Source organism: Capricornis sumatraensis, chromosome 3 (genome assembly GCF_032405125.1).
Source record: "Capricornis sumatraensis isolate serow.1 chromosome 3, serow.2, whole genome shotgun sequence".
Classification (NCBI taxonomy): domain Eukaryota; kingdom Metazoa; phylum Chordata; class Mammalia; order Artiodactyla; family Bovidae; genus Capricornis; species Capricornis sumatraensis.
This window is the reverse complement of record NC_091071.1, coordinates 31883014-31907113: the sequence shown is the minus strand read 5'-3', so window position 1 is coordinate 31907113 and position 24100 is coordinate 31883014. Positions and strand designations below refer to the sequence as shown.

The following is a 24100-nucleotide window of genomic DNA, read 5'->3' as shown; positions in this document are numbered from 1 at the left end:
GCATTCAGTCAGTTGTGTCTGACTCTTTGCAACCCCACGGACCGTAGCCCACCAGGCTCTTCTGTCCAGGGGGTTTTCCAGGCAAGAATACTGGAGTGGGTTGCCATTTCCTACTCCAGGGGATCTCCTGGACCCAGGGATTGAACGCACATCTCTTATGCCTCCTGCACTGGCAAGCAGATTCTTAATCACTAGCACCACCTGGGAAGCCCAAATTCACTATACTTCCTTAAAAAAAAAAAAAAAAAGCCCTCAGTGAACCTAGAGAAAGTGTCTCTAGGCCACATCATTGCAGGCAGCAGTGATCAGATTCCACTGAAGAGGCCGATGAGTTCGGAGCCCCCACCCCGATCCCACTCCCAACACCCCTCCCCGACACCCACCCCCAGCTGCTGGGAGCTCCCTGATGTGTAAGGGTTTCAAGTTCAAGCATGTGCAGAAAGGGGAGACCTCAACCCACCACCCCTCCATCAGGCTTATGACAAGGGTTTTTATTTTCCTCCCAGTTTAACTTTAGACATGAACAAGAAATGCAGATTATGCAGATTATGGCTTAGAAAATAACCTTACAGAGTTGTTAGGGTTCTTACCTTCCCGGCTCTCTCTGCTGGGACAGCTCCCACCCCTCCCACACCCAGAACCAAGCGAAAGAAACATCCACACTGAAAGCAAAAAAGTAGTGAAAGTGTTGTCACTCAGTCATGTCTGACTCTTAGCAACCCTATGGCCTGTAGCCCGCCAGGCTCCTCTGTCCATGGCATTCTATAGGCAAGAATACTGGAGTGGGTAACCATTCCCTTCTCCGGGGGATCTTAATCCAGCGATCAAACCCGTCTCCTGAAGTGTAGGTGGATTCTTAAACATCTGAACCACCAGGGAAACCCTTAGAACTGATTGTCAAATGCTTCTCACTTTCCCTTTTCTCCACCAAGCTCTTATTGAGGATATTCGGGTTCAAGGGGACCGTGGGCAGGCGCCTGGGAGAACCCTGTGGGACATTTTCTACTGACCACACTTGGCCAGAATCCACCCACTTACTCGAAGCCAGCCTTGCCCTTCCTGGTATCAACGGGAAATCCGGAGACAGGAGCTAGAGAAAGAAAATGGAAGGCATCCAGTGATTCTACCCAGGCGGGAGACAGAGCAAATGAAATCACACAAAGACACAGAACAGAAACGAACGTTCCTAACACAGCTTTCAGACTCCTCTGGCATTGAAACATAAAGGCTGGCCCTCAGAAGAAAACATCAGAATGACTGGATAATTTGAGAGGATGAGGTGCCCTTCCCCCACAAGTAAAATCACTACAATCGGCTATTTTCCTCCACTTTTCCCTCCTGGTTTGTAACAGGTTGGAAACGTTAGGTTTTCTTATTTGATGTCTCTCTCCCCCTCTACCATCAATTCCGTGAGGCAGAGGACAGCGCTCCCACCCTGCCCTTCACTGTTCCCCATGCTGGGCGCACAGGTAAACAAAGGACCAACAGGTGGACCTCTTAGAGAGGCCACACAGAGGAGCCGAGATGCACCGTCCACCCCTCCTTTTTCAGGCTCAGTGGGAGTGAGGCAGGCAGTAGATGGGGCCCCCCAGGGTAAAGCGGTGGGAGATTCACCCCCTGTGGTCCGAAACTCCAAGATGAGACTAGCTGGACAATTACAGGAGAAGGCTAGGCCCTGTCCAGATCACATAAGTCTCTTTCCTGAAGTCAGGAGACCTTCCCAACCACACATACACAGAAAGGCTCCTTGGAGACCAAAGGGGAGTTATGTCAAGGGACGTTCCACCCAGAGGCCTTTTTGGTAGGATCCACCTTGGCTAAAAGATGCGTGCGCACACATGGGAGGATTCTGAGATATAGAAAATATGGAGAGTGAGTCAGGCAAATCAAAATGATTAACCAAAGGAAACCCGGAAGAAATACCCCATAAAAGTGATTCAAGCTGCCACAAGGGCACGACTCTCTCCCCAAGTCCGCTCGTGTTCCACCTACATGTACTGCACTTGTTTTTCCCCTCTTAATAAATACTTTACTTTGCTCACTACTTCCCGTCTTTTCTGCAGGAGCCAAAGGGCCAGGGCCCTTGTCACTGACCACCAACCAGGTGCTTTCACCACAGCAACCTGGCCTCAGTCTCTGGCTGGGAAGCCAAGCCCCGCTGCAAGCCACCCGAGGTCAGGCGTGCCAGAGGACCGAGTGGGGTTCAGGTCAGCTGAGGATCTGGGACAGGCCAGCCCAGGGTGAGGTCTTCTTGCTCCAAGTCCAGCTCTGTGGCTACCAGCCTGCTCCAAACAGTTCACGCTGCAGGCCAGAGCAGAGTCCTCCAGGCCAGAGCAGTTCCAAATGGTAGTCTAAGTCAGAAGCGGCTTTACGAAGCCATTGAGGGAATTCCTCAGTGGGCCAATGGCTAAGACTTTGCGCTCCCAATGCAGGAGACCTGGGTTCGATCCCTGGTCAGGGAACTAGATCCCATATGCTGCAACTAAGAGTTCACACGCCACAAGCAAAGATCCTGAGTGCTGCAACTAACACTCTGAGGCAGCCAAATAAATAAATATTTTTTGAAAAAAAAAAAAAAACTTAAAAAAGAAGCTATCAGGCAGTTGCTCAAGAAGTTAAACTGAACTACCATGTGACCTAGCAATTCCAACCCAAAGAGAACTGAAAACATACACCCACATAGAAAACTGCCAATAAATGTTCACAGCAGGCTTATTCATAATCACCAAAATGCGGAAATGACTCACATGGGCCACCCATGGATAAAGAGACAAACAAAACGCAGCATACCCCTACAATGGAGTATTATTCAGCCACTGAAAGGAATGAAGCCCTGAGTACATGCTACAGTGTGGATGAACTTTGAAAATGTGATGCTCTGTTAAAGAAACCAGATGCGAATGGTCATGTAGTATGATTATGTCTGTATGAAGTATCCAGAAGAGGTGATTCCAAAGAAACAGAAGCAAATGGGTGGTTGCCAAGTGCTGGGGCAGGAGGAGTGACAAGACACTGCTTAATGGGTACGAGGTTTTATGTTGGACTGAGAGAAATGCTTTGGAACTTGATATAAAGGTGGTGGGTTGCCCAACACTGTGCATGCAGCAGGCGTCACTGAATTATACACTTTAATGTTACACAACTGAGGTTTCGATTAACATATACACACTACTATACATAAAATAGATCACCAACAGACCCACTGTATCGTATAGGGAGCTCTACTCAATTCTCTGTAAGAGCCTATATGGGAAAAGGCTCTAATTCTTTTTCCAATCAGATATATGCATATGTATAACTGAATCACTTTGCTGTATGCCGGAAGCTAACACGACTGTTGTACACAACTATATTGTGTTGTACACAACTATTGTGACACAACTGTAAACCAACTATTCTCCAATGCAAAATTTTTTTTAAATGTTCCATTAATTTTAGCTTAAAGGAAACAATAAAGAAGCCACCGGAAAATGGTACTGAAGAACCTATTTGCAGGGCAGGAACAGAGACACAGACATAGAGAAGAGACTTGCGAACACAGCAGGGGGAAGAAGCAGGTGACGAACTGAGAGAGCAACACGGACATATGTACACCGCCACGTGTGAAATAGACAGCTATCAAGAAGCAACTGTACAGCTCAGGGGTCTCAGCTCGGTGCTCTGTGACATCCTAGAGGGGTGGGATGTGCGGTTGGGAGAGAGGTTCAAGAGGGAGGGGATACATGTATACTTACAGCTGATTCAAGTTACTGCCAACAGCAACCAACACAACACTGTAAAGCAATTATCCTCCCATTAAATATAAATTTGAAACAACAGCAACAAAAAGCCACGGAAGTGTTGGCAGGCAGGGCAGTGCTGGGTCCATGCTCACGCTTTCCAGGCAGGGCTATCTGGCATCCAAGCTGTACAATACCTCGGATACAGCAGAAGTCAATTGATGATACATGTATATGTACGGCTGAGCCCCTTTGCTGTTCACCTGAAACTATCACAACATTGTTAACTGGCTCTACCACCAATACAAAACATTTTTTTAAAAATGGTACATGAAAACCACAGATGTGCTAGGCTAGAGGTTCCCAGATGTTGCCCTTGGCACTCACTTTGCACTGTGACCCACCCCGTAACAGAGCATCTTCCCAGGACAGACCACTCCGTGTCCTCTGCCTGCCTCTTGTCTGTAGAGAAACTTTACCCAAGGAATAAATTTAATCAGAGAAGTGAGAAAATGCAGACACAAAGAAAGTCGAGCAAGACAAAATAGCAATAGTGAAGCCATTGAACAAGTCAAGGGCCTTTAGTTTCTCGAGGGCTATCGGTAATATTCTGAGCCATACCCTTTGAGCTGTTTTGCAGACCTTAAAACCCCCACCGGGTGAAAGAAGTTAACTGCAGGATGACCAGACAGCAGCAATGACATAAGCTGCTCCAAATAACAAAATTTTGAGAACTGGCCTCAAGCAAACGCTAGCAAACTGACCCTGGAATTTTGTACCTAAAGCAGTCAAGATGATGTTCATCAGGCCACGCACCACCAGTTTCAAGGTGATTGTGGGAGCGGACTACCGTTCTGCATGTAGCTCCGCCCCCGACCAGTGCCTCCCTGAAACTCCCCTTTCAAAGTTCTTGCCCCGATCAACAGTGGGGAGTTGGGTTCTTCTTGAGCAACAAGCAGCTAAACCTAAACCCAGGTTTAGGTTTATACAGTTGTTCATATACACAGCTATATAAACACAGGTTTTACAATCCTGTTTTCTCTGAAGACACCGATCCAGCACACACGAGCTCCACTGAGTTTGCCCACTTGAGAGACCAGGTAAGAGGAGATCACTGAGACAGGGCAGTTAGAATAGCGTAAGTGCTGGGACTTCCCTGGGTAAATGATCCAGTGGTTAAGATTCCGTGCTTCCCTTGCCAGGAGCGAGGGTTCCATCCCTGCTTGGGGAACTAGGACCCTGCAGGCTGTGAGGCATGGCCCCAAAATCCAACCAAACGAAAAACAACAACAACAAAAAATGAAGGGATATTACCTGAATAATAAAGAAACGAGCTGCCAAGCTATGGGAAGACGTACAGAACCTGAAGTGCATACTCTTAAGTGAAAAAAGCCACTCTGAGAAGGCTGATTCCCGTGTGTATGTTTGCTCTACGACAATCTGGGAGAGGCAAAGCTATAGAGCCAGTAAGAACAGTGGCTAGAGGCTAGGGGAGGCAGGCAGGAACAGGAAACAGTTTTTGGGAGTAAAATCACTCTGTAAAATACTCTGTATTATAAAAACACTCTGTAAAATACTGAGATGGTGGATACATGTCATCCACCATTTGTCCAAACACACAGAACGTACAACAGCAAGAGTGAACCCTGATGCCTGTGACGGTCGCCGGATGATGATCACGTATCAGTGTAGGTTCATCAATTGTAATAAGTGTGGGGGATGCTGAGAATGGGGGAGGCTATGCATGGGGCAGGGAGTACAAGAGAAATCTCTGTATCTTCAGCTCAATTTTACTACAAACCTAAAACTGCTCTAAAAAAATAACCTGAAAGGGTGAAAAAAAATTTTTTAAGGTATTTATATGTGTGAACACTTTTCCTCAAACTGCAGAGAATAGCCACAAAACAGTTAAATGCACTCGACTATACACTTGGCCATGAACTTTTTTCTTTTTTTTTCCCAGTCTTTCCAAGCCTCAGATTCTTGTTTCTTTAACATTCTTCAGACTTAGGAAAAAAAAAAAAGAAACCTCCGGGTTTCTCTCTTTCATCGCCCTTGCTGGATCTACTTTCAATTCACTCGTGCACCCATGAAAAACAGACGACTCATTGTCAACATCTGAGTCATAAATACAGGAGATAACTTTAATAGGATCCAAAATGCAAATCAGAATTTTGTGAGTAAAATTCCAACGTCTACACTTACTCCTACACAGAGATCTTGGAGCGCAGAAAGTCAAAGCAGGATTTTAATATCCCAAACACGAGAGGCTGTCGCTGGGGAGAAAACCGAAGCCAAGTTTGTGTGTGAGTGTATGAAGCCACATTTTATAAATAGTTCAGGGCCCCATAGAAGTGTTCTCGGTAGCAACTGCGGAGCCAGTTGTCCCAGAGAAAACATTTTCATGGGTAATGCTGTGGTCGGCCAGGAATGAGTCACGTGCTCTAAGCTGGCTAAAACAGATGCAGTAAACCAATTTCTTTTTGTTAATAGGACACAAACCCAAACTTGCATGTACAAGGCCTGGATGGACTCACAGTATACAAACAAGATATACAGCCATTCAGGGTTTGAAATTCATACAAATTCTTCTTTGACGTCCAAGTAGATATAAAATAAAGCTCTTGCAACAATTGAATGTGATGCAGTGCTTCCAACATACTCCCAAGTCCCCAACAAACAGGGCAGCACAAAATAGTCACTTTGTAAAAAATATACAGATAAGCCTCTACTTAGAACAATAAAATGGAATGTCTACTGAACACTCCAAGCGCCAGGCATCCGATGTTATTTTTCAAGTTCTGCAGACTATATATGTTACAGTCCTTGAAATAGGGCTCTTGTTTAGAAGATTTTGAAGACTCTGCATATGTAATGGATAACAGTTTGAGACAATTTATATGCCACCATCTGAGCAAAACTGCTAAATATGCATGGCCTCCAATTTTCTCAAGAGAAAAAAAAAATACACGCTCGTGATTGGGGTGAGTGGCAACTTTTCAAAACCAGAAGTTAGGGTTTAAATTGACAAAGTCGTACGGCAATGACACGATTTACCGTCACCTTCCAAAATGAAGTTTTATCACCAAGTAGGAAAAGAGGGGATGACATTCATAGTCCTGGCAAGTTACAATGCCCTCCTTCTAGCATCTCACATCTACCCCAATCAATTAACAAAGCATGTTTTGTTCAGAGCATGAATGAGAACAGCTTCCTTCTGTGCATCTTATTAAAACTTGAAAGCTACGGCTTGCTGCCACTGATGACGTTTACTGGGTTCCAACAACCTCATGTTCAAATCTGACTCACTAGCCATCCACCCAACTCACCATCGGTCATGTTGACATCGCAGGATATTCATCCAGTCTGAAGTTTTCTATCATGAAGGACTTTGTACTATTATGGAACAAATAAAGGCTCTTTGTTAACAACAGCTGGAAACACAACATAAGACCTTTCTTCACATGGCAAGAATTGATAAATAGTTCACGGAGTGAACCAAAGACTTTATTTTTGAAAAGCAGAGAACAAAGTACTATGAAGTATATCTATAGTCATTGTAAAAATAATTCCTGGAAGTTTCAAAACATTAAATGAATCAATGGGTTATGACTATAATTTTCACCCAATATACAGATTTTTGATCAATGTCTAGGTTTTGATTTCTACAGAGTATTATTCATATGCATTCCTTGTGCCTATTCATTATCAAAACGGGGACTCTTGAAATTCGAGCCTGGCTTTGTCTTGATTTCAAAGATGACACAGCAGCAAACTGAGAACTCTAGCTTGCTGCTTCAGTCCTAGGAATCATGTCTTTCGATGTTATACAAACTGTATTTCTGAAAAATAAAATCCAGAATTCAGATGCCTTTGAAACAGTCGGGTCCCCACGCTTTTCAGCACCATGGTACCCAGACGTGCTCAAACGTGCTTTGTCTTTCCAAACATCCAATGGGAACCCCAAAAGGGCCCAACTTTAATGAGTTCCATTATAGAGGTTTCTAGGAACCACACTAAACCCAAGAAAAGACAGTGGATGAAATTATCCATTACTTTTCCTGTTAAGGCAAAAAAAGAAAAAAAAAAGTGAGTGTGCGCTGGTAAATAGGAAAATGATACCAGTCATTTGGTTACAGAAAATGGTTCCATAAGTCTCTTCTTTCAAAATTATGCTCAAAGGTGTTTAAGACCAAAAGAAGGTCACAAAAGTGTTAATATAAAAAACAGTCACTCTACCAGAAAAAAGCCCTTCGTGGAAAGTGGCTGAGGATCTGGTCCCAAGGAGGCAGATTAGTGATAAGATCCAGCCTTCTATTTCTAGCCTGCGTTTATGACCTCATGGCTATGTGGGTGTGAATAACCCCTGCTTGTACTCAGAGACAAATTAAGAAATTAAAGTGAATTCATGTGCTATTTAAAAGCCTGCAGCTAAAGAATCTGAGAGCCAAGCCCTTAGCCTATAAGGTTTTTGTCATCAGAAGTGGAAACAGATGGCTATGGTGGTAGGCACTAAAGGTTGGTTTAGCCGTACTGGGGCCAGAACAGTTTCAAAAATAAGGCAGTCTGGGGCTTCTGATTTGGAAACCACTGACAGAAAGGCCCACTGAAGCAAGAAAAGAAGCCAGCCAGTGGCAAATCACCAGAAGATACTCAGACGGGACAACGATCTCAGTAAGATGGAATGACTTGGGGTCACGGTCAGGGGAGGAGGGAGACAGAAAACCCTGGACCCAGCACTCAAGGAGAATGTCTTTGCATGTCTGTGCACGACTCCGAGCAGTCATTTCTGGGGTTTGGAGGTGTGTGATTTTTGCGATATTTTCCCCCCCAAAAGAAGACACGAAGGTGGAGCCCCTGGAGACACGAGACCACCAAGATAGAGCCTTCTCCAGGAGCAGAGGGGCTGGGTGAAGAGTCGGAGAGGCCTTCCTGCAGCACACGGCTCCCTCCAGGTCTGGCCGAGTCCTACAAATGCTTGTAGGTGCCCAGGAGAGCTTTGCAGTTGGGACAGTGGTGGTCCACGTCCTGCAGGGCGTCCACACAGAAAGGGATGAAGCAGCAGCCTGCGATGCACCTGGAACAAAAAGGCCACACACACACACAGCGTGTTACTGTGATCTGGATGGCAGCCATCAAACAGATACATGCGTGAGTGCTCAAGCTGTGTCCGACTCTGCGACCCCATGGACTGTAGCCCACCAGGCTTCTCTGGCCATGGGACCGTCCAGGCAAGAATATTGGAGCGGGTTGCCATGCCCTCCTCCAGGGGATCTTCCTGACTCAGGGATCAAACCCGTGTCTCCTGGGTCCCTTGCATTGGCAGGGGGATTCCTTACCACTGAACCCCCTGGGAAGATATGTCAGAGTCCTAACCCCTGGAACATATGAATGTGATCTTATTTGAAAAACGGGTCTTTGCAGATGTAATTAAGGATCTCAAGATAGGATCTTCCCCAATTATGTGGGGTGGGCTCCTTAAACTCAATGACTGGGGTCCTGATAAGAGAAGAGGACACATAGACATACAGAGAGGTGAGACTTCCCTGGTGATGCAGTGGATAAGAATCTGCCTGCCAATGCAGGGGACACGGGTTCCATCTCTGGTCAGGCGAAGATTTCCATGTGCCGCGGGGCGACTAAGCCCACGCGCCTAGAGCCAGTGCTCCGCAAAGAGAAGCCACCACAAGGAGAAGCCTGAGAGTCACAATGAAGCAGCAGCCCTCGCTCGCTGCAACTAGGGAAAGCCTGTGCGCAGCAACAAAGACCCAGTGCAGCCAAAAATAAAATTAACTAATAAGAAAACTCTATCATACTAAACACTCAAAAGAAGAAAGAAAGACAGAGAGAGACAAAGCCCATGGAAAGACAGAGACAGAGACGAGAGAGACACAGCCACAGCCAAGAACACCTGGACTTCCAGAAGCTGGAAGAGGCAAGGATAGATTCTGCCCTTAGAGTCTTCCCAAGGAGCATGGTGTCTTGATTTTGGACTTCTGGCTTCCAGAACGCTAAGTCCCTTCAGTCAGGTCCGACTGTATGAGACCCTAAGGGCTGTAGCCTACCAGGCTCCTCTGTCCATGGGATTCTCCAAGCAAAAATACTGGAGTGGGTTGCCATGCCCTCCTCTAGGGGATCTTCCCGATCCAGGGATCGAACCCACGTCTCTTACATCTCTGGCATTGGCTCCTGCTGCTGCTAAGTCACTTCAGTTGTATCCAACTCTGTGTGACCCCAGAGACGGCAGCCCCCCAGGCTCCCTCGTCCCTGGGATTCTCCAGGCAAGAACACTGGTGTGGGTTGCCACCTCCTTCTCCAATGCATGAAAGTGAAAGTGAAGTCGCTCAGTCGTGTCCAACTCTTAGCGACCCCATGGACTGCAGCCTTCCAGGCTCCTCTGTCCATGGGATTTTCCAGGCAAGAATACTGGAGTGGGGTGCCATTGCCTTCTCTGCTGGCATTGGCAGGTGGGTTCTTTACCACTAGTGCCACCTGGGAACCTTCCAGAATGGTGAGAGAAAACAATTCCTTTCGTCTGGAGCCAACGGGTTTATGGTAATTTGTTATGGCAGCTCCAACTCTCGCCAAGGCTGTCACAACAGACAGACAGTCCTGGGCATATTATCAACTCTTCGGTCACTGGGGCATCTTTCAAAGTCTTAGATTGCAATCAGCGAACTTCTCTTACAAAGGGCCAGGGAGTACGTGTTTCAGGCTACACGGGTCTTATTCTGTTGCTGAAGCGTGAAAGTGGCCACAGATAATCTGTTCATAAAGGGCGTGACATGTTCCAATAAAACTTACAAGGGGCTGGATTTGGCCCCTGGGCTGTAGTTTGCCGACTCTTGTCTTGAACTGATCGCTTTTCCATACGGAGAAGCTGCTTCTCACAGTAGCAACCAAATAAAGTCCCACAAATTATGTCCTTTAACCTACATAAGCCATCATCGGCACACACAGGAAGGACCTCCCTACAGCCTGAGGTGCAAGAAGAAAAACACGCAGTCTTTGTCTCTGATTCCTGGCACAGAGCTCCAGGACTCTTGGAATTTCCGGAGTGACGGAGTTGCATCTTCATATTCACAAGGAATCGCTTTCCATCACACCGGGAGTGTATGCTAAGGAGGGTGTCTGCGGTCGGTCCCCAGACAGGCTCAGGATGGGCTGGTCACCAGAAAGACCAAGTCACTAGAGGCTTAAAACTCTCAGCCCCAACCACAGACCTCTGGGGTGGAATGGGGGTTGAGGGGTGAGGGGCCGAGGACTAGGTTATAAAAGCTCTTGAGCAACTGTATTTAGAGAGCTTCTGGGTTGGTGGACACATTTATGTCCCCAGAAGGTGGCTGCATCCCAGCTCCACAGGGACAGAAGCGCTCAGGACCCATCTGGACCTCTCCCTGTTACCCCCTCATCTGGCTGTCCATTTATCTCCTGTATAATAAACCGGTAAATGCAAGTGAAGTGCCATTCTGAGTTCTGTGAACCATTCTAGCATATTATCAAACCTGAGGAGCAACTAGCAGGATCCCTGATTGGTCCAAAGGCCCGGGGATCCAGGACTTTTGAGTGGCATCTGAAGTGGGGGGCCGGCTATGGGACTGAACCTTTAAGCTGTGGGGGTCTGTACTGACTCCAGGTCCTTAGTGTCTGAACTGAATGGAATCACTGGACACCCACCTGGTGCTGGAGCACTGGCTGGTGTCAGAAGACACCCCACAGCCTTATAACCAAAGTTGGCCAAAAACACAGTTTAAAAAAAACACACAAACAACAGCATTTTACAGGAAGGCGCTGATTTATATAAAGCAGGATCCGGAAATAACCCGATGAGGAAACAATCTCATAAATGGAATTTCCTATTGCCTAAGCTTACCTGGGTTCACATAAGGTCAGCGTTTAGAGATAAGCCTAACCTCTGGCTCCAAGGGGCAATGCACACACACTCGCCAACTTTATCCTCAACAAACCCCGCCGCCCCCAAGGGAGGCATTAGCACTCTCAGTTTACAGGCGAGGAAACCGGAGCACAGGAGATGAAGTCACCTGCCCACAGCCACACAGCAGAGAGAAGCAGGACCTGAGAACACGCCACTGCACATAAGGAAGAAAAAGGAAGGGACAGAAAAAGCTGCCTCCATTCGAAAGCCAGGGGCCGACATGGGATAAACTTTTCCATTTGTCCTCCCCTGATTTCAAAGATAAAGTCAGTTTCAACAGGAATGTCCAAAAGATGATGAACTTCTGTGTCCCATTTTCAGCATCCTTTCTTCCCCACTGTATGCAAGTCCTCAAGGAAGTCAACTAAGCTCTTAGGGGCTTTGAGCCTCTCTTTGAAATTAGGAAGAGAACTATCACTCCTTCTCTTTTTTAGGTCACAAGCAGAAAATGAGGAAACAGCCAAGCAAGGCTTCTGAAAAGAAACATGCAAACCCCGCTTCCTTCAAGGAAGAAAACTGAGCGCCTGAGGTTTGCCGAGTGACTCACACAACCAGGAGTACGGAGGTTGCCTGCCTTTGTTTGAGGGGGAAAAAAAAAATTATGTGGTGCTTCCTCAAATTTCTCCCAGAACATAAAGTATTATCTCTTTCAACATAATACCCTTGGTTCAGACATAAATATTTACACACTCCCCTTGTGGCGATAACAGAAAACTACTGGGGGTCATAAAAGGATAAGAAGTTTTGAAGAGACGACTATAAAGTATTTTAATGTACACATTGTTTAAAGCTTCTCTCCGAATCAAACAAACATTATTACTTAGGTCATGAAATTCTAGAAGAAAAAGAAATCCCCAAGGGTATCGTCCTACACAGATGCACCCAGCTACCTCGCTTGTCCCGACATGCCCGGAGGGGTCTGAGAACAAATGACGGGTGAGCAACCTCTAGGTGCTGATACGATCGAGGGCAGGAGTCCTCAACTGGGCACAATTTCTGGGTTGTAACAACGGGGGCAGGAGAGCTACTGGCATCCAGTGGGGAGAGACCAGAGATGCGAGCTCAACATTCTACAGGGCACACCGCGAAACAGAGAAGAAAGCCTGGAGGAGAGGAATCCGGCAGCGCTCAGGGTCTGAGCGGACCCGACTTACCCCAGCAGGCACAGGCTCCCACAGGAGAGCCAGGTGAGGGCGCCCGCATTGTACGACAGCTGCGTCACAATCATCTTGTTGCAGGAAGGGCAACACATCTGGACCGGGCGGTCATAAAAGGAGACGGGCTGCTGCACGTAGACTGTCTGCACGGCAACTGAGGGGAGGGACAGAGCAAAGCGGCCAATCAGGAAACGAGGGAGACGCCCGTTTAGTGCAGACCAAGAGGGGCAGGGTCTCGACAGATACCTGCACATCCGTGCTCAGGGCAGCACTGTTCACAAGAACCAAGACGTAGAAGGGACCCTAATGTCCATCCGTGAATGACTGGATGAACAAAATGTGGTCCATTCATTCAATGGAATATTACTCAGCCTTAAAAAAGGAAGGATATACTGATACGTTTTACAATGTGGTTGGACCTTGAGGGCATCAGGCTAAGTGAAACAAGCCAGTCACAAAAAGACCAATACCGTATCAGTACACATATTGGAGCCAACTAGAGTAGCCGAATTCACAGAGATAAAAAGAATGGGGCCCTGGCAGTCCAGTGGTTAAGACTTTGCCTTCCAATGCAGGGGGGGCAGGTTCGATCCCTGGTCAGGGAGCGAAGATCTCACATGGGCACGAAGATCTCACATGCCTTGAGGCCAAACAATCAAAACATAAAACAGAAGCAATATTGTAACGAATTCAATAAAGGTTTTTTAAATGGTCCACATTAAAAAAAAAAAAAAGTGTACTGGTAGGTGCCAGGGCTGGGGGATAAGAGGGATTAGAGCAGCCATTTAATGCGTATAGAGTTTGTTTGGTAAAATGTAAAGAGTTCCAGAGATGTGAGGTGGTAGGGATTGCACAAAACTAGAAACATATTTAATGCCACTGAAATGCTTCAGGCAATCAACTTTATGTTTATTTTACCAAAATAAATTGGGGACCAGGTTAGAAGGAGAAAGATGACAAAAAGGGAAAAAGAGAAAACAGTGGCAGACTTTCAGAATTTTCATTTGAGGGGCTCTTGAAAGCTCCACACACAAGATGGGGTGGGGGGGACTCTGTTTCTGGGGAGACTAGGCCCAGCTCCACCAGGCTTCAAACTCGACTGTCTCTGGACTCAAGTGGGGAGCTAACAGAATGCAGATTCCTGGGCCCGGCCCTCAAGAGAGTCTGATTCAGCAGGTCTGGGGCAGGGTCCCCAAACCAATTTTTAAGCTTTTCAGTGGTTCTTTGAAGGTGGTCTGCACATGGTAATTTCAGAAACAGTGATGTGATGGGTTTTGGCCTCAATTTTCTTCATCCATAGATTAGTGGTTGCCAGGGGTTAGGAGAAGGGAGGTTGAGGGGGTGACTGCTAATTGGAGTGGGGTTTCTTTCTGGGGTGATGGAAACATTCTGGAATGAGTGCTGACGATTGCACAGCTCTGTGAATATGCTAAAACCACTGAACTGTATACTTTAAAAGAGTGAACTTTATGATATGGGAATTCTATCTCAATAAAGCTGTTATTGAGAAAATGTAATAAGAGCCGTTGCTAGGATTAAATGGGACAAAGATGGTAAAGAACCTCATCCAGTGCTGGTACACCGTGAATCCTCCATACACAAGCCTTCATTTCACATGGGCTCCTTAACTAGCTCCAAGGGTCAGAGATAAGGCTGGCATTTACCAAGCCAGGGAATACTGACCCAGTTCTTTAAAGTCGGAGGACCATGTTGATACACGCAATGGGTATGTGACATCATGCTAAAAAGAGAAAACGATGTGGACAACATCCACAAGCATCAGAAGAGCACCGAGGGTGACGTAAATCACAAAGCCCTCAGGGCTTAGTGTGTTCTTTTTGATTTTTGGCCAAGTTGTTGAAGCTCATAGTTCTGTCAAAGTAACTTCCTTCTGTTCTTTTTTATGCTGTTGAAATGCCATTTCTGTGATCTTTGTATTAGGGGACATTACCACCCAGAGCTAACCAGACTTACTATTCCTAGAAAGACCTATTAATAGAAAGCTCCTGCACACACACCATCCCCTGCAGAGGAGCTGTTCAGTTCAGTTCAGTTCAGTCGCTCAGTCGTGTCTGACTCTTTGTGACCCCATGAATCTCAGCACGCCAGGCCTCCCTGTCCATCACCAACTCCCGGAGTTCACCCAAACTCATGTCCATCGAGTCGGTTGATGCCATCCAGCCATCTCATCCTGTCGTCCCCTTCTCCTTCTGCCCCCAATCCCTCCCAGCATCAGGGTCTTTTCCAATGAGTCAGTTCTTCGCATGAGGTGGCCAAAGTATTGGAGTTTCAGCTTCAGCATCAGTCCTTCCAAAGAACACCCAGGACTGATCTCCTTTAAAATGGACTGGTTGGATCTCCTTGCAGTCCAAGGGACTCTCAAGAGTCTTCTCCAACACCACAGTTCAAAAGCATCAATTCTTTGGTGCTCAGATTTCTTCACAGTCCAACTTTCACATCCATACATGACTACTGGAAAAACCATAGCCTTGACTAGACGGACCTTTGTTGGCAGAGGAGCAGTATTAAAGCACAATATTGCACTAACGTAAATTTTAGTAAGTTTTTTGGGGCTGCAAGAATGAGTTACTTATTGATCAGAGTAGGATCTATAAAATAGTCTAAAGCCTTGTCATCTTCCATTTGGAGCAAAGTCACTTCACCACGACTTTTTTTTATCTTTTGGCAATGCAACATGTGAGACCTTAGTTCCCTGACCAGGAATCAAACCTGAATCCCTGGTACTGGGAGCACAGAGTCTTAAGCACTGGACCATGAGGGAAGGCCCCCAATGACAGTTTGTGTTTATCCCAGGATTATTCATAGAGATTTATTTACCCTTAACAGTCCTCAGTTGTAGGTACTTGATGAGCCCCATTTTACAGATGGAGAAAACTGAGGCACAAGGAGGCTGACGAACCCAGGCAGCCTGATGCCTGGATCCACTCTCTGAGCTGCTTATGACACTGAATCAGCAACATACCTGAGCAGCAAGAAGTAACAAAGGGAAAGGTCATGAAGAAAGTGCTGGAAGGCAGGGGAATGGGCTGCACTCATGATGAGCTGGGGGTGGGCTGTAGCCCACCCATTCCTCGATCACCACTGCATTCTCTCCTTCTCCTATTCCAGCCCTAGCCTCGGGGCAGGAGTTCTCCAGACAAACCTCAGCAGCAAGGGCGAAAGCCTCCCAAATCAAGCTCCCATTCCTACATTTTTCTGGGATAGTCGGTCATCCCCCTGTGATGAACACCAGAGGACTGGCTGATGTCCAACTTGGGAAAGCTCACGAACCATGCCTTATATTATGGAAAAGTCAAGAGCCTCCCTGATATGGAACCCAAGACCAGATGTGAAATTTCAGAACAGGGAGAGCTGGACTGACTGCCTAGACTTCGGCAGAGTCGCTTTGGTGGCTCTCCTTTAAAAAAAAAAATTATTTTTGTCAATTTGAAAGTGAAAGTGGTAGTCACTCATGTCTGACTATGACCCCATGGATGGTAGCCCACTAGGCTCCTCTGTCCATGGAATTCTCCAGGCAAGAATACTGGAGTGGGTTGCCATTCTCTCCTCCAGGGGATCTTCCCCACCCAGGGATTGAACCTGGGTCTCCTGCATTGCAGGTGGATTCCAATTAATTTATTTTTTGGCTGTACCAAGTGGCATGTGGGATCTTAGTTCCCCGACCAGGGATCGAACCTGTGCCCTCTGCAGTGGAAGGGAAAGGGGCCGGGAAGTTGTACGTACGTACTTGCATTGGCATTGGGGACAGGCACTGGCTGGGTGTAATAGGCAGGTGGGTTCATCCCCTTCCCATCCGGGCCCGTCATGAGCCCCGTGTTCGGCCCAGGCGTGGGTGCTGGAGGCGTGGGGTAGTAACTGTTGACGGCCACCGTCTCTTCATAGGATGGGGGCGCGGTTGGCACCGAGGAGGGCCCAGCGGCTGCCTGGTAGGATCCTGGAACAGACATTTTACCTAAAGCAAAACCAGAAGACACCAGATCAGCAACTCCATGGATATCCCCGCCCCCGTCCACTCTCTTCATTTCCACGCTCAGTCTTTCATTTTCTTCCTGATAAACAGATGATCAGGAAATGACCAGTATCCAGCCTTGTTCAAAAGCCACAAAGGGAATGACCATCAGCCCTTCCAGACCCAGGAAGGACCACCTTAACAAGAGATTCCCTACGTAAAGCTAAAAGGTAGAGCACTTCCCTGGTGGTCCAGGGGTTAAGACTCTGCACTTCTGCTGCAGGGGGCACGTGTTCAATCCCTGGTCAGGGAACTAAGATCCCACATGCTAACCGAAAACAAAAAGATTGCCTTGGGTATTGCACATTCTTTGCATTTTCATTTAAATAAATAAAAGGTAGATAATGACAAGAGAAAAATCACCCAAACCTAGAAATTTCCCAGGGCAGGAGCTTCCCTGGTGGCTCAGGGGTAAAGAATCTGCCTAAAACAGGAAGATCCCACATGCCTCGGAGCAACAAGGCCCATGCACCACAACTATTGAGCCTGTGCTCTAGACCTTGCGCGCTGCAACCACTGAAGCCCACAGGCCCCTGAGCCTGCGCTCTGCAACAAGAGAAGCCCATGTACCGCGACTAGAGAGTAGCCCACTGCCCTCTCCCCATCGCCACAACTAGAGAAAATCCTGAGCTGCAACAAAGACAAAAGTAAATTAAATTATGGGGAAAAAAGAGAGAGAGAAAAAAAAAATCCCCAAGGCAAACATCAGCCAAATGTGAGCAGAAGCTTTTTCACACTTGAAACCATCACCTAACCACAACCTTTCACAGCTAATGTTTTTTCTTTTGTTGCTTTCTTTCATTAACCGCTGCAACTTTTACCAGTGTTTCAGGGGATGGAAAACACAAAGGCCTTCAAAACCCAACTACAAACTATGGCAAAAGGAAAGCAAAACAAGCCAGATGCCAAGAAATGCATACCATGTAATGCTGCTGCTGCTGCTGCTGCTGCTAAGTCGCTTCCGTTGTGTCCGACTCTGTGCGACCCCATAGACAGCAGCCCACCAGGCTCCCCTGTCCCTGGGATTCTCCAGGCAAGAACAGCGGAGTGGGTTGCCATTTCCTTCTCCAATGCATGAAAGTGAAAAGTGAAAGTGAAAGTGAAGTCGTGTCCGACTCTTAGCGACCCCATGGACTGCAGCCTACTAGGCTCCTCCATCCATGGATTTTTCAGGCAAGAGTACTGGAGTGGGGTGCCATTGCCTTCTCCGACCATGTAATGCTAGATACCTGCAGTCCAGAAAGGAACCTTGGGGCTAGAAGTCAAGAAAGTGATTAATTTGGGAAGGGGAAGTGGAGTCTAGAAGCAGGGGAAGGGGGTAAGTCATGTTCTCTTTCTTCATCTGGGGTGGTTGCATAGGAAATGTCCACTTTGTGAAAACTAGAGTGGTACAATTATGTGCCCTTCTTTGTATATGTGTTAGAGGTTTTTATTTTACTTCTTATCATGCATTCATTAATTTATTCTGGGGAGTATTTGTAGCTTTTAATATATCTGATGACAAATGATAACCTAAGTAATAGGAAAAATATTCTTTAATATGGTATGTTGTTGCTGTTGTTTTAGTCACTAAGTCGTGTCGGACTCTTTTGCAACCCCATGGACTGCAGCCTGCCAAGCTCCTCAGTCCATAGGATTTCCCAAGCAAGAATACTGGAGTGGGTTGCCATTTCCTTCTCCAATATGTTATAGTTTTTTTAAAAAGTAAACACACAGGCACACACACACCAAGCAGTTCACGTTTTGGCAGACGAGAATCAGAGCACATTTTTCCTTTAGTGAGGGCAAAGAAAAGTCTTTTTTTTTTTTCCCGCAGAGCTGATGCCTGCCTAGAATTACATGGCCTGGACCCGGGGCGTGTTCCTGTCTGTGGTCCCATTCTCGGCCGCCCCCGGGGCGGCTGGAGAAGGACACAGTGCCGTCCTTTGTCTGGTTCTGCTTTCCAGCGGGGAAGGGCTAAGGCTGCGTTAGATGATCCATTCAAACCTGTCTCAGGAGAAACGAGGCCCCAAGCTCTGAGGGCGGTGAGCCACGGGCCGGGGGCTTGGCTGGCCCGGCGCTGCTTCCCACGCACCCTGCCTCTTCTTCTAGAACCCGTGGGAAGCAGAGGCAAGCATTCATTCTGCCGCAGGGAAAGGGGGAGACTCCTTCAAGGACACTCTGCTTTCAGCCCAGCCCGCAAGAGGAGATTTCTCTGGGGGAAGAGATGAAAGGGCTTTCAAAGTGGAAAGAGAGGCATGGGAAAATAAACGTGCAGAAAAATCAATCAGTAAAGCCAGACAGGTCGGGGCTGGGTTCTAGAAAATTTTGAAAGTCCTATGGAGATGTTTGGACCTTATTCTATAAGCCTGGACTGTGCAAGGGAACTTTCTGGAATGGGGGAAATGGTCTCTATCTGGGCTGTCCATTACGGTCGCCAGCAACCACACAAGGCTGGCTGAACACTTGAAATGTGACCGAGGAACAGAATGGCTAAATTATATTTAAGTGATTTAAATTGAAGATAGAATATGGGAGTGGGGTGGGTGGTGGTGGTGTTCCCTGGAGGCTCGGTAGTAAAGAATCAGCCTGCCAACGCAGGAGAAACAGGTTCGATCCCTGATCTGGGAGGATCCCACATGCCTCGGAGCAAGTACGCCCGTGGGCCTCAACTGCTGAGCCTGCGCTCTAGAGTCTGGGAGCCGCAGTTACTGAAGCCCTCGCGCCTACAGCCCGTGCTCCACAAGAGAAGCCGCTGCAATGAGAAGCCCGTGCACGCCATGAAGAGTAGCCCTTGTTCACCACAGCTAGAGAAAGCCTGCACACAGCAACGAAGAGCCAGAACATCCAAAAACTAAATAAACCTTAAAAAAAGAAAATCGAAGTAGGATACAGGGAACTCCCTGGAAGTCCAGCAGTTAGGACTCTCTACACTTTCACTGCTGACAGCCCAGCTTTAACCCCTAGTTGGGGAACTAAGATTCCCACAAGCTGTGCAGCGAAGTCAGAACAACAGCAATAACAACAAAAGGATACACAATCCATTCATCAGAACACTTTTACGTAAGTCTGGGATGCCTTGGGTATGCGAATCTACTTTTTCAACAGCAAACTGAAGGAACTCTGAATCAAGATCAAATGTTTCTGATAAAATTTTAGCATCCAATTTGGGATGTGATGTAAATGTAAAAATACACCCTGGATGTCAAAACATTTAAAAAATGTTCATGTGGAATATCTCATCCATAATTTTTTATATGTCTCCACATCAAAATGATATTTTTAGATAGCCAGAACTAATATGTTGGTAAAGTTCATTTTGGGCTCCCCAGGTGGTAAAGAATCCACCTGCCAATGCAGGACACGCAAGAGACTCGGGTTCTGGAAAATCCCATGGACACAGGACCCTGGTGGGCTACAGTCCACGGGGTCACAAACAGTCATACACGATTTAGCGTGCATGCTTTTTAAAGTTCATTTCACCTGTTTCCTTTCACTTTTCAAAATGTGGTTGTGTTCATCGCTCTCAGTCATATCCGACTCTTTGCCACCCAGTGGATTGTAGCCACCCAGTGGATTGTAGCCCGCCAGGCTCCTCTGTCCATGGAATTCTCCAGGCAAGAATACTGGAGTGAATTGCCTTTTCCTTCTCCAGGGGACCTTCCCAACCCAGGGACTGAACCCAGATCTCTCACATTGCAGGTGGATTCTTAAATGTAGCTACTAAACAATTCTGAATTGCCTACGTGGCTCTCTTTCTGGTCCTACGGGACAGCGATGGGAGCCACGGAAGGTTCTAGAAGAAAGGGTCACCCTAGACAGAGCAGAGGAAGCAGAAGGTCTGTAAGGGAAACAAGAAACACAGTTCCGAAGGCCCCTGTGTGTGGGTGGGGCTGGGGGTCTACAGTACAGGAGGAGTTAACCAGAAGGACCAGGACATCTCTGCGAAAACAGGTTTAGGGTTTAAACCTGAGACAGACTGTGAAAAGCGGTTAAAGTTCATAGCTGTCAATTTCCTCTGCTACCCAGAAACAGAATAAGTGGGCGGGGAAGCTGGCCACAGACCTCAGCCCCAGGACAGGTCTCTACCAGGCTCACCTCTGAAGTCAGCTGCTGTCCCCCACCAGCCGCAGCCCCCAGCCCCTATCTGTGGACTAGGCTGGAGGAGACCCAGCTGGGGAGAACACAGTCGCCTGGGGCTTCCAGGTAATTTACATCCGTACTGACCATCAAGGACTCACTGTCCCTTCCTGTCTCAGGAAAGGCAGCCCCCGGAGCTGCCCGCACCACTTATTATGAAAAATGAGTCATATTTAAAAAACCACAAGGGCAGAAACCATCTCGGGGGTGGGGGTGGGGGGTCCAGAAAGTCTAAAACAGCACACTCGGCCATGGTTGCAAGCAGAGTGCTTTGCGAGGGGAAAGGGCTTCCCTGATGGCTCAAACGATAAAGACTCTGCCTGCGATGCAGGAGACCTGGGTTCAGTCCCTGGGTCAGGAAGATCCCCTGGAGAAGGAAATGGCAACCCACTCCAGTATTCTTGCCTGGAAAATTCCATGGACAGCGAAGCCCGGTGGGTTACAGTCTATGGGGTAGCAACGAGTCGGACGTAACTGAGCGATTGCCTCTCTCCTCCAAAAGGGAAGAAAGTCGGCCGGGAATTGTGAACTGTGCTGTTGAGGGAGAACATGCAGGAGGGAGAAAGCTGGGGGGAGGCGGGGTTCTTTCCAAGACATCTCAAGGAAGGAAGGCCCTGGGTTGCTGTTCTGGAAATGAACACCCTCCCACCCTTGCCCCCTTTTATTAGGCATCACCAGCTTCCTTGTAGTCATGTCCTATTTTCTGGAACTTTAGGACACTGTCTCTCGGGAACATGGCTTTTGGATCAAACAGCCACATAAACACGCTCATAATTCTGCAAAGAACAAGAGCCAACAGCCTAGAATGGGTTGTGTGTGTTGTGTTTTTTTTTTTTTTTAAGAAAAAACATAACCAGCTGCTTCAAAAGCTTTCTAAATAAATTCCACAGCCTGCTTTCTTCCCCAAGGCCCCAGGCCAGGAAATGCCACTTCAGTGAGTCTCCATTTTTTTCTTGCCCCCCCTCTCACCATCCCCCATTTCTTATTTGATTTCCCCCAAGATCAGGAGGCCCACCGAGCCACCCACTTAACCACCCTTCCAGAATGGGTGGTGGTCCAACTGGCCTCCATCCGTTCCTCCTCTCCCCGACAATGTGAAACGCTTAAAGGCAGATGGACATACAGACACAGACAGACACATGCAGACACATGCAGACACCCTCCACTGCCACCAGAGAACACTTTATCGCTCCAGAGCACAACTCCATGGAAGACATGTGGGACAAACTGGAAACCACAGGAAAGCAACTCTTGAGTTTAACAAAACAGCAAAGCCACAGTTCTGCCACAAAAAAAGCACAGCCTTGAGAATCCTTTGGTTGCCCCCCGGGTGGCTTGGGTACAGGCCTCTGCAGAACTCAGGTTGCCATAGTTACGGGGAGCTTTGTGGGGGGAATAAAGGAACAAACAAGGGTGTCTCCCTCCTCCCTCCCCAGTTGTTTAACTTTGTTATTAAGCCCCTGAGAGTGGCTTTTCTCGACTGTCCATTTAAAAGGACACATTGAAGGGGACTCTCCACCCACCTTCCACCTGCCCCCACAGGAATCAGGGAAATGTTAAGGGCTGGAGATTTCTCTTCGCACCATCTCAGAATGACTCTTTTATTTAGCTCCTTCCAAATCCAGAGAGAGGCATTTCAAACTCATTTTTTAAACATGGAAAATGTGACTGGGGCTGGCCTCCCGGGCACGCGACCCATGTAGTCCCACGGGACCCTATGGGCACAAGGGCCTGCCAAGCTCAGTTGAATGTGGCCGCCATCCTGAAATTCCAAATACTTCTTGAACCAGGGGCCCTGCCTTTCCATGCTGCACTGGGGCCGAATGTTATGTAGCTGAATGCGACCACTAGTTATAAAAAGGAGGCATTTCTGAGGCACGAAGAGATGCATTCCTGGAGCAAGAAGAACCAGGCTTGACCTTGGAAATTGGCCCGTGACCAGCTGCACCAACCTGGCCCCCATTTTCTCATCCACAAATATGCCTATTGGAAGTCTGGGGGTCCCTAACTGAAAACATCCCTTGTTCCAGGTCTCAGTGATTTGCTGGGTGGGTGAAAGTTACTCTCTTGAATGGTCAGGGAGGGTTATACCACTATTTATTCCTGGGCCTACAGAAGTGAGTCTGGGAGTAGCTCATTCATCGAACCCAGTTCAGAGCAGGACTTCCCAATCTTGCTTTCATAACAGCTGCCTCCCCTCTTTTCCTCTCCCCCATCCTCAAGGAAAAAAAATAAATTATATTCAAATTCACTTAACGAATTTGAATATAATTTAATTTCCACCTAACAAGAGAAATTAAATACAAAGAAATAAGACTTGGTTGGGCAGGGTTGAGTTTTGGAGGGCCACACATCACTGTGATATCTAAGATTTTTTTTTGCCCCCTCTCTCCTCCTCTAAGAACTGATTTTTCCTCATAGGTCCTCACTGAGAACCCACTATTTGGAAAGAGGTATTAATATTTGAGTATCCCCAGTCACCCACATTTATTCATTGAGTCCTTCTGATATGTGACCCCTCTTTTCTTGGTGTCATAAATGCAATTGTCCAAATTCATTCCTTTTACCGACCAAGTCCTAGGGTCCTTGACATCTGCGTGTTCTTTTCCAGGCAGGCCCAGCCCTCTTGCAACTTCAATCTCATGAGCCATGAGGAAGGGAGGTAGATGGAGAGAGGGGGGATCAGCCGGGGGGACACTCCCTTCTGCTGTACGGGGGCCAAGCAGGGCTGGGCTCACTGGCGTCTGCTTCCTCCTACACTGGCCACTCCTCTGGGTCTTGAATCTGCTGGGTCCTCACCCCAGGAAGAAGGTAAAGGGTGCTCAGGGGTTGCAGATAAGCAGGCTTATTTTCACATCTTTGAATACAGAGGTCCTACCTGGCTGAGCAGTATCTACTACTCATACCCCAACCACCACAGATTCACAACTGCATTAAGATGAACCATAACGGGCTCTTACTTTACTGCAAGGGGCCCTGTAATTCACATCCTTACCTGCCATCATCCCATCCCCACAACACTGAGTCAGGAATGAAAAATTACAATACCATCAACCTGTTTTACAAATGAAAAAACTAGGTAACATACAAGGGAACTCCCATAAAGTTATCAACTGCCTTCTCAATGGAAACTCTACAA

The 24100-nt window shown here is 47.3% G+C and overlaps 1 protein-coding gene across 1 annotated transcript in view; it reads right to left on the bottom strand.

Annotated features, from left to right (window-relative positions):
* Positions 1-5888: 5888 nt before the first annotated feature.
* Positions 5889-24100, bottom strand: part of LITAF (lipopolysaccharide induced TNF factor) — a 36785-nt gene continuing 18573 nt past the window's right edge. The window contains exons 2-4 of the mRNA XM_068967558.1: positions 16561-16785; positions 12810-12966; positions 5889-8796 (exon numbers count right to left, since the gene is read on the bottom strand). Of these exons, the coding sequence (XP_068823659.1) occupies positions 8688-8796; positions 12810-12966; positions 16561-16780 (486 nt within the window). The 5' untranslated portion in view covers positions 16781-16785 and the 3' untranslated portion in view covers positions 5889-8687. The remainder of the gene's footprint in view (positions 8797-12809; positions 12967-16560; positions 16786-24100) is intronic.